At 36.6% G+C, this 10,604-nt stretch overlaps 2 protein-coding genes across 2 annotated transcripts; one reads left to right on the top strand and one right to left on the bottom strand.

The window, feature by feature from the left end:
* Positions 1–345: 345 nt before the first annotated feature.
* Positions 346–1,935, top strand: LOC129245512 (periodic tryptophan protein 1 homolog). The gene has a single exon (XM_054883709.1). The coding sequence runs from the start codon at positions 452–454 to the stop codon at positions 1,823–1,825; it is 1,374 nt and encodes a 457-aa protein (XP_054739684.1). The 5' UTR covers positions 346–451; the 3' UTR covers positions 1,826–1,935.
* Positions 1,902–2,906, bottom strand: LOC129245513 (U7 snRNA-associated Sm-like protein LSm11). The gene has a single exon (XM_054883710.1). The coding sequence runs from the start codon at positions 2,808–2,810 to the stop codon at positions 1,998–2,000; it is 813 nt and encodes a 270-aa protein (XP_054739685.1). The 5' UTR covers positions 2,811–2,906; the 3' UTR covers positions 1,902–1,997.
* Positions 2,907–10,604: the final 7,698 nt, after the last annotated feature.

The raw sequence follows: 10,604 nt of genomic DNA, 5'->3' as shown, positions 1-10,604 counted from the left end.
CGGCGTTTTATGCAAAAAATTCGAATAAACCTGGTGGCATTTCTAAATGGTCAATGTGCTATTAAAATGGCGTTTACATATTTATGCACAATCCATTTTACTTCGAATATTCTATTATAGGTAGGTAAGATGGCAAGAGTACCCAATATTCTATTATACTTGATACACAATTTTTTATATAAATTACTTGTTATATTCTTTTGCATTGGGGGCAATATATCTTTCAGGTCGCAGTGCTAAATTCCCTCAAAATAATACTTCAGTAATTGTTCCACCAAACCGTGAATACTGCTAATGTCGCGAAATTAACACCGTAGACGCAAACCATTCGCCATACGTCAATTTATTTTGACAAGCACGTGTTTACGTTTCTTTCACTTGGTGGCTCATTTGTAGTTTTTAGCAACTCGTTTGCCGATTTTCTATAAAAACGTAACATAGAATCATAAGCATGGAAGAGGAAGGTCCTCAGGAAGCCAGCATTGACTTTGTGCCAGCCCTTTGCTTTGTGCCACGCGGTGTTGCTAAGGAGCGCCCCGAAAAAATTGTACTCACACAGTCGGAACTGGCTCGTATTATTGATGAAACAAGAAGCCATCTGCAAGATGAGGGTGAATATGATGATGACGAGGATGAAGACAACGAAGACGAAATGGAAATAGATAACGAACCAGTACCCGGTGGTGGGAATCGCAATGAAGGCGATGAATTTGATTTCGCTAACTACGACAACGAACAAGCTTCCAATACGGCTGATATTAGTGCTGTTGTTGATCCCACTGAACAATTGCCGGATGAAGACAATGATTCCGAAGCAGAGGACGAAATTATTAAGCCAACTGACAATTTAATATTGGTAGGTCACGTGCAAGACGATGCTGCATCTATGGAGGTTTGGGTGTTTAACGAGGACGAAGAATCGTTGTATACACATCATGATTTCATTCTTCCTAGTTTTCCACTGTGCATTGAATGGCTGAATCACGATCCAGGAAGCGATAAAACAGGCAACATGTGTGCTATTGGCTGTATGGATCCTGTTATTACCATTTGGGATTTAGATATACAAGATTCTATGGAGCCCACTTTCAAATTGGGTTCGAAAGGAAGTCGCAAAAATCATAAAGAAGCATTTGGCCATACAGATGCCGTTTTGGATCTCTCTTGGAATCGTCACTTTGAACATATACTTGCGAGTGGTTCTGTGGATCAGACTCTAATTCTTTGGGATTTAGATGAAGGACAACCACACACCACCATAACAGCATTTGAAGAAAAGGTGCAATCGGTGGAGTTCCATCCAGATGAGGCACAAAGTATTTTAACGGGAAGTGCGGATGGTGTTGTACGTTTGTTTGATTGCCGAAATGCTGATACAGTTGACAGTGATTACGTTAAATGGAAAATACCTGGCGAAGTCGAAAAAGTGTTGTGGAATCCGAGTGATACCAATCATTTCGTTATTGGCGCAAACGATGGAAGTCTGCACTATGCGGACCGCAGACAGCCGAATAAACTGCTGTGGTCTGTTAAGGGGCATGAAGAAGAAATATCAGGTGTTTGTTTTAATAAAGCTGTGGCCAACTTGTTGACATCCACATCGACGGATGGTATGTTGAAAGTGTGGGACTTCAATGTCGGTGCCATCAAAGAAGTATATTCTCATGACTTCCAAATGGGGCGGTTGCAATGCATGAAACAATGCCCGGAGAATCCTTTTACACTTGCGTTTGGAGGCGAAAAGCCGCCACGATGTCGCATCTACAATATCAAAAACTTTGAAGTGGTGAGGAAGGTTTTCAAAATACCTGAAGTTCTGCAATGAACGCTTCCTATTTAGATATAATAAATAGAAATGTGACAGTGATTTCAGTTTTTATTAAAGTGTAAACAGACTTTATTATTTTTATTGTTTTCCATTATACAAAAAATAAAAAGATAGAATTTTTTATGCAAACAAACTTGCTACAACTTCCTAGTAGTATTAGTGATTCTTCTCAATTGCGAGAAGTTTTTAACGTACTTGGTTTGCTTATTTCTATTCCATGTGGCAATATATTCACTAAAGCCACTTGTTCGCCACGCACGAAAAGCTGCTTTAACTCTCTACTAATTTCGACAGTTTTCCTATTAATACTCTTCACTTGCTGTCTCGGCAACTCGATACCGAGTGCACGCAATCTCTCAGTACAATCTGCTGGTTCGCCACACATCTTATTTACACCATATTTGTACTTGCGACGGCGCCACGTTTCCTTTATATTGCGCAGCCATAAATTCCAGAATTTATCAAAACATATCAGCGTCCCTTCCACACTTCCGCGTATTCCGCTTTTGGTCCGTATCAATACACGGACACGATGTTGCTCTCCTATTGATTGCTTTAAAGATGCCATTGGCCCAGTTACTCCATCGAGATATGTGAAAATATTATGCATGTCCTTCACCTTACGGCGGCTTCCTTTTATGGGCATTTGATGTGGCTGGAAGCGACGTTGCTCTCCCTCTTCAGTGTTCATTGTCGGTTGCTTGGAGCAGCTCGGATTAGTGCCACTATCGACCGCTTTCTTATTTTTGTTCGTTAATTTTGCAGCTGGCTTATCGAGATCCAAAATGCCAACACGTTTGTACGCACTCTCCAAGGCAGCGATATTTTGGTAAATCACTTTTGGTTGCCGCTTGGTGATGACGAAGCCCGGCTCATACAGAGCGCGCAAGGGATCAAACTTTTCGCTGGTAACATCTAACTCGCTGTCCATGGAGCTGGTGGATTCTGGCTCAGATTCAATGGTTGGCAAATCTTTCGACATTTCTTGACAACTTGAGAAACAAACTAACTCCCTAGACTAATTTGGTATATTAAGACTGAACTCTACTATTGAATTCAAATAAATGCACACAACTGTTGCTTGATGTGGAAATAAACAAACAAACCACTCTCAGCTGATTAGTAATATGGGGATGCCACGCTATATGAAAAGTACACAAGAATGCCAGATCGAAATTTTATTAAATTAGTAAAAGAAATAAATTCTATACATTTTGTTAATCGAAGTATTATATATATTTCGAATTATTATGTATAGTATATGTCTATTATATAAAAAATAAAATTGTTATTGTTGAGTTAGCTGTAGTTTCACATAAAGTCTAATGAATTGCTTAAAGAAACTTGTGGAAGATTTTAGGTAAGGCTTCTGAACAGTTTTCCTTTGGTAACCTATGAATGCCATAAGCAAATTCTCTCTAATTTGGCGCATTAAAATGAAATTTCTGCTAACCTTCACTTCATTTTACAAAAAATATGCCTACACGTAAATATATATGTAGACATTCTTAAGTGCTCACTTTCTTTATTCAATTAATGGTGTTAAATTCGCGCTCCAAAACTTTCGGCGTTGGCGTGATTGGCGTATTAAACTACAAAGAAAAATTACCATTATTTGTTCACAGTTTTAGTTAACATTATGATCCAAAGATGTATTATGTATTATTATAATGTTAACATCCCTGTTTTGTTTTTCCTTTTACGAATCATCTGACTGTTACGACAGCGTTCAAAGCGCCCATCTGGCCATATATATTTTCAAAGCCACGCCAAACAATTACAGCAAGTAAAACCAGCCTGCATTAGGCCAGCACCTTTATATTTAAATTTGACAATGAGTGACGTTGTTGACCAGTATGGCCAGATTACCATTTTCGTAACTTGATTTAACTTATTTTTGTTATTTAGGCTCGGAGTTTTAGTTCTTTTTTCATGATATTTTTCTGGCCTGTTCTAATTAAAACGTAATGTTTATAATTTTGTAAAATATAAATTTTTTTTTTTAATTACGAGTATCATAGTTCAATAATTCCCTCAGTCTTATTTAGCTTTACTTTTTATCAACATCTGGTCGCATTGCCCCCCATTGCGGTTATTGTTGGTGTTCTTCTCTTTCAGCAGTCAAATCTCTCTCTCTCTATCGCAGTGTTGCCTAGATTTGAATATAAAAACGCACTAAAATGCCCATTTTTAAATAATAAATAAAATACCACATTTTTTACCTAAAGAACTTTATATGCGTGACAAATAGTGTGAAAATGTGTAAAAAGGTTTTCAATGTTAAGAAGAGTTGAGAGAAGAATATTTAATATTCTAACAACCTCAAAAGGAATAAAAAGTTTAATTTTCACTTCCAAAACAACAAATTTTCATTAACACTAAAATCTTCTCAGAGTGACATTCTTTTGTTTCGTAATACAGTTTTGTTTTTGACTTACAGTTTCGGTAGCTTTAAATTAAAAAAAAGAAGTAAACACCAAATTTAAAAATTTTCGCATTTTGGGCATAAAAAAGCTCTAAACTTATTGCGAAGAGCAAATGGTTGGCAACACTGCATAACTCAGTTAATGCGGCGTCACGCACTCTCTGATGGGCGCAATCTTGTTTCCATCATTCTTGCGTTTTCAACACTTTCTAAGAGAGCAAAGAGGCTGTGGTGTGAGAATTTTAGAATAATAAAAGCACGTTCACATATGCGGTAATTAGCAATAAATCCACGAAATTAATCTACCCGTTCATATATGGCAGATTATCTGCAAAATTGACAATCAGCTGTAAATACTGCTTTGAGAGGTTTTTCTTCATAGAAATTGCTTTGGTGGAATATTTTGAAGTTTTTCCTTGTTTAATTATTCAAGAAGAAAATACAAGTAGAAGGGATAGCTAATTTAATTGGGAAATTGGCTACTAGTAACAAACATTTTATTAGATTTATGTCTACAAACCGGTTTCCTTTGCCGGCTTCCATTTTATTTAGTCTTTACTTTGAGGTTTCTCTTTACACGCGTAAAAATTATTATCTATAACACAGAAAACACAGGGTTGTATGTGAAAAGGTATAGTTATTATCTAGGATTATTTTATATTTGGGATTTTGGGAGAGAAATTTTGTATGGGTAATCCGAGCAATTTAGATTAGCAGCACATGCAGTACAAACTTGCGTATTTTGTGCAAAATGTACACATTTTTTATAATATTTTCCAAATGGATAGAAGAGCTGACTGGTGATGTTATCTTAGGTGAACACAAGTAATATTAAGCTATCTCACTAAGCAGAACAAGCAGACACCTTCGGCTGCAACGGGAAAATATTATTTTGGCATCACGTTGACATACAACTAAACTGATTCGATTGCCCATCTCTAATTATGTTATTTCTTCAGTAAATTTCTAAATTTTAAAATATCATTTTGCCAGAAAAAAAAGTTAATTAAAAACACTGAAAGAAACTCCATCGCACTCCACCCTACGAAATATTGAAGGAATATTTGTTTACCCTAGCTCGTACACTCACGGCCAAAATAATAGTTTTAACTATTTATTTTTTAAATACATTTTTTTATTGGCTTATATACCACCACAATAACCATATAACTGAAAGTTTCAAGCTATGCACAAAATCTAAAAAACTCAACAAATTATTATCAAAATTTTAAATTTTGAAGTCAAAATTTTTATAAAAATTCTGGTACTCAGTTTTGTAGCCCATTCAATTTTTGTGTAGTATTGTGCCAGTTTAACCCACCGTTGGATATATTTTTTAAAACCTTTCTTTCTTAAAACCTTCTTTTTTCGTCCTGTTCGAGACTTCCTTTTAAAAGGTGACATCCATAAATCGAAGCTCAAGCCGTTCGCTATAATAGAAATATGTTAAATTCAGGTACCTGAAAATTCAGATCAATTTATGAATTTTGGTTGGCGGGCTGCGAAAATTTATCCACATGAAAAAAAAAATTGCGAGCAAGAAAAATATTATATAATAAAAAAATAACGTGAATTTAGGCAACCAGCAAAATTTAATGGCTTACAAAACTGAACACCCAGAATTCTTTAAATTTAATAAGTTTTCAATTTTGGTGAACATTTCTTTGTTTATAACCCACGCCCATTTTAGTAAAGTTTAATTTGGGTTAACTGGTTTGAAATTTTTAAATTAAACAAACTCATGGGCAAAACGAGTTCTAGCTGGTAACATCAGACGGACGGATGGGAATTTAGTATTAACCTGTTAAAAAGTGGACATGGTTTTCTATCGATCTCAATAATATGAAATTTATGTATGTAGGGCCTATGACACAGGGGTTTTTTTCAATAGCGGTCGCCCCTCGGTCGGCAATGGCTAACGTCGAATCTTTCATGGAAAAGTTAATCATTAAAAACCATTTCCTGTTCGGAGGCGGCATTAAACTAAAGTTCCAAAGAAAATGCCGAAATACGTGAATGTGCCGACGGTTGATGACAGGAGATACTTCGTATTGTCCGCCTTCACCACCATTCTCTTTGCTTCCTTATCCAGTTTGGAAAAGGCAGAACTAACAACGCGGTTGTTAAGACCGATACTGTCAATATCATCGGCATACGTCAGCTATTTTACAATATTTTCGAGCATCAGATAAAAGAAGTCACACAACAGCGAGTCACAACCTGGTTAGGTATCAAATGGCTCGGAGAGGTCTTTCTCAATTCTGACGGTGACGTGGATATGGAACAAAGTCTTCTTGCACAGGCTTCAGCCCTTCACACAATAAACTTGATAGCATTTTGTACGCAATGTTTAGAAGACTAATTTCGTGGTAATTGGCACAGATTGCAGGATTGCCTTATGGATAGGGCAGGGCACACTTAAATTCCAATCGGCAGCCATGCTTTCATCCGACCATATTTTGCATAGAAGCAACTTACCTGCTTGTCGCCGCCATGTTTGAATAGTTCAGCCGAAAGCTTTGTTGTTATTTAGCCGTCATATCCCTATTCCTACCTAAAGGTGGTGGCACTAGACCAACAACAATGTTTTGTACGTTTGATTGTCACGGCGAGGTATTGGCGAAGTAGAAAACAAAAAAATAATTCGCTGACAGCTACAGCGACACAGCGAAAAAAAAACAAATCAGCTGATTTACCAACTCCACCTTTAATAAATTCGCCGAATGTAACGTAGAACCGGCTGCTATGGGAATGCTTCCTGTAAAGGGTCATAATAAACTGCTCAGAAAGCAGTCCCTGTTAGGGTATTACCGCAGGTCCACCCATTATTACACAGGTCGCCTCCCAGGCACGGCAGGAGGCACCTCCTCAATTACGCGGATGAGGTCCAGGACAAAATAGACCGACAATTACTGGATCGGACAGTGCACAGACAGTCTACAAATGACATTCATCAGGAGACACTTACTTTTTTAAGTTTATTTGAGTATTTATTACGGTTTTAAGACTTAGTTTACAGAATAATATGCTTGTATGACAAATATTACAATAATAATATTTCACAATTACGTTCTGGATACTATAGCAGGTTAAACTTTTACCTTTCCAGAATTCACTCCGACATACCCAACATACATAAGTATGTCCGGCATGTGAAGGCAACCCGCACGACACTAATCACCTTTTCACATGCCCCATCAAACCCACTCATCTAACACCCCTCTCCCTGTGGACCCAACCTGTCGAAGCAGCAAGTTTCACGGGCCTACCGTTAGATGAGATAGACGAACACGACCGGTGATTATACTACACCGACAGGGCAAAGTAACAATTACAACAACAACATACAATTTCAGGAAAATCGAGTTATTTGACATTGCTAATTCAAATATTTCTAGGGCATTGCTTGGGCATAGGGTCACTTCCGGAAAGAGTTAATACGTTTTTTTTGTCGTGGATACTGCAGGTATTGCTCTCGTTACTATTCTGAATTTGAACAGATGAGTGAGTAGTGGATCAGGTGGCGCAAAACGCGAGATTAACTGTTTTGCTCCGCTCCAAGCTACGTTTCATTACTGCTAGTAGCTCAGAGCAATAGTCAATAGTCAAGTCTCTGTAATTGGAGTAGTAGTAAAGAACTTGGAATTGGTCGGAGCGGCATTTGCGAAATTATTAATGCGTTCTTCAGCTACCGCTACTGGTCTCGGTTCTGTTGCTCTGCTACTACTCCCATAGCTGCTATTTGAGAAGTGCATTTGGCATGCGTTTTTGCGGTGCTCCACTGAAAATATAACAGATAAATTAGGTATGTCAGTGTGCTGTTGGTTGTAGGTATAGTTGAATATAACTTAAAATTTTATTTTTTATAGTTCCTGAACCATCCAAAGTTTTATGTTAAAAAAAGAGGTTGTCTGTAAAGTCGGTTTACTGACGATAGTTTAACGTGATAACGTCATAAGAAAATATTGATGGAATGGTTGCAATTTTCACAACAAAATTTTAATTTTATTTGTTTGATAGATATTTTGTATGGATATAGAGGAGGAGGTAAATGGAATTGCAATGGAATAGGTCAAGTTACATTTACACAAACGTGAAAAATGACGAAACATTTATCAAATTCATGAAAGATATCTTCAATTTCGATTGTGCATCAGACGTTAATAAGTCAACAACACTAAGAGGAACCATCATCGATTTGCATTTTTCAAGACACTTTACAATCGAAACACTCCCTTTCACTTCCTACTTTTTCTATCATCGTCCTATTCTCAACAGAGAAATGGTTCATTACCATGCACACAGGAAGAAGGCATATGCAAATACAAGTGTGTGAATTTATATACAAATGCGCATATACATACATATACATACATATATATGCTCACTCAAGTAGGACAGAGCCAGATGTCGAACGTTGCCGAACGCGGGGGCCGATTGTGCTCTTTGTCGTTCGTTCCGCGCTCTCGCTTGCAGTTCAAGCACATTAGCTTACATTTGCTTGCGTACGGAATAGATTCGTATATTTGATATGTCCATATGATTTGTATGCATCTTTACATATAGATTTGTTCTTTTTGAAAATTGCACGAAATTGTATATGTATATGCATGTTTATATACATATATTAGTATACAACATATCTTATAAGGTATGTGGTAAATATTACCATACATTTTTTCCTTCATATATAATAAAAAAATTAATAATAATAACATTAAAACAACAGGTATTATTAACAAACTTGGTTTTATTTTAAATTCTTCAAGTAAATCAAATTAATAATAATCAATAAGAAGGCATATGCAAATACAAATACGTGAATTTATATATGTACATATGCGCATATACATACATATATACGCTCACTTAAGTAGGAGAGAGCAAGATGTCGAACGTTGCCGTTCGCTTGCTTTGTTTGCTTTGTCGTTCGTTCCGCGCTTTCGCTTGCAGTTCATTCAAGGTAACGACAATGAGCAAGGTAAGGACAAATGAGCAAGGTAACGCCTAATGAGCAAGGTAACGACACATTTTTTCGTGCGTGCAGCCGGCTAAATCGAATTATAAGACGTTATCACGTCAAAAAAAAAAATCCTTACACGACGAACTAATCCATTGATATTTTGTCTATTTTTTATTATTTTATTTATAGAAATATTTATACTTCAGAAATTTATTTGAATTTTTTTAATTATGTATGGTAGACGCTATTAAATACTGACAAGCAGCAACAGTGTGTAAATGCAAACAAGCTGGAGGCATCAACTGATTAGCATTTACTTCAAACAAAGGTTCTCTTTTAAAAGATGAAATTACAGACAGACAACAGAAATCAAAATTTTTACTTTTATGGCTTCGCTCGCCGATAGTTCTATGTTCTTGAACCTTTCTCCACTAATTACCTGATTATTTGTAAAAACCAAGCGTTTGTCCAGTATTTTCAAGAGTTCCTATCATATTTTGTTGTCGCATTATCACTCGCCTCCCTGCTAAAATTCGAATAGGTTGAGCGGAAAAAGGTGCGTAAAAGTAATGGCTTTAATAAATAATCACTGAAAATGCAAATATTCGCACTTTACTGTGTAAAAAGTTTTGCAAACGAAAGTTCTCACACTATTTTTTCATTTCATATGTTTGCAAGCAAATAAGCACTTACTAATGACAGGAAACATGTGCTTTCATCAACGGTAAACATGGCAATTAGTAATAAAAAATGAAAAAGTAGAATTAGCAGTGCAGCTAAACAAACAGTACTTTAAATTTGCAGGCCTATAAATAGAGCCCTTTGGCGTTGAAAATAGATTTAACTAAATGCCTAGAAAACATTTGCTTTAAAAAAATGCTTTGATAATAGGAAATCTAATCGGCTTTTTATTGAGTAAGAAGTATTCATATATGCATACATACATACACACATACATGCATAATGTCAGAAGTTTATTGAAATAGGTGGCTCCAATTTCGATTTTCGAGTTTTTTCTTTTGTTATGTTATCAAACATTTCCCCCACTTATGTTGACGTGAGCTGCTTTCGATTCATTTAGCACCCAGCGAGTGGTGAACAAAAACAGCGATTGTTCGTGAGCTCGAGCACCTTTAAAAGTAAAGAAGCGACTTGAGCGAAATCCCCGACCCCCGACGAAGTGCCAATCTAATGGCGAAAGAACTGAAAATATCTGACCGTAGCATCCGCCGCATACTAAAAAATAAAAATGATCAAGCCTTACAAGATCCAAAGTCAAGCCTTACAAGAATCAAAAGGCGCATGATGTCACACCAAAGCAGCAACAAGTCAGTCAGAAAGAGCGAAGGAGTTGCTTCGCTTGGCCGAAAGCGGTACCTTTCCGAACA

This window comes from Anastrepha obliqua, chromosome 4 (genome assembly GCF_027943255.1).
Source record: "Anastrepha obliqua isolate idAnaObli1 chromosome 4, idAnaObli1_1.0, whole genome shotgun sequence".
NCBI classification, from domain to species: Eukaryota; Metazoa; Arthropoda; class Insecta; order Diptera; family Tephritidae; genus Anastrepha; species Anastrepha obliqua.
The sequence above is the reverse complement of the archived record's forward strand: the minus strand, read 5'-3'. Positions and strand labels throughout refer to the sequence as shown.

What these genes read in the sequence shown, in the direction of transcription:
- LOC129245512 (XM_054883709.1), top strand. Translation starts at nt 452, where the DNA reads ATGGAAGAGGAAGGTCCTCAGGAAGCCAGCATTGACTTTGTGCCAGCC.
- LOC129245513 (XM_054883710.1), bottom strand. Translation starts at nt 2,810, where the DNA reads ATGTCGAAAGATTTGCCAACCATTGAATCTGAGCCAGAATCCACCAGC.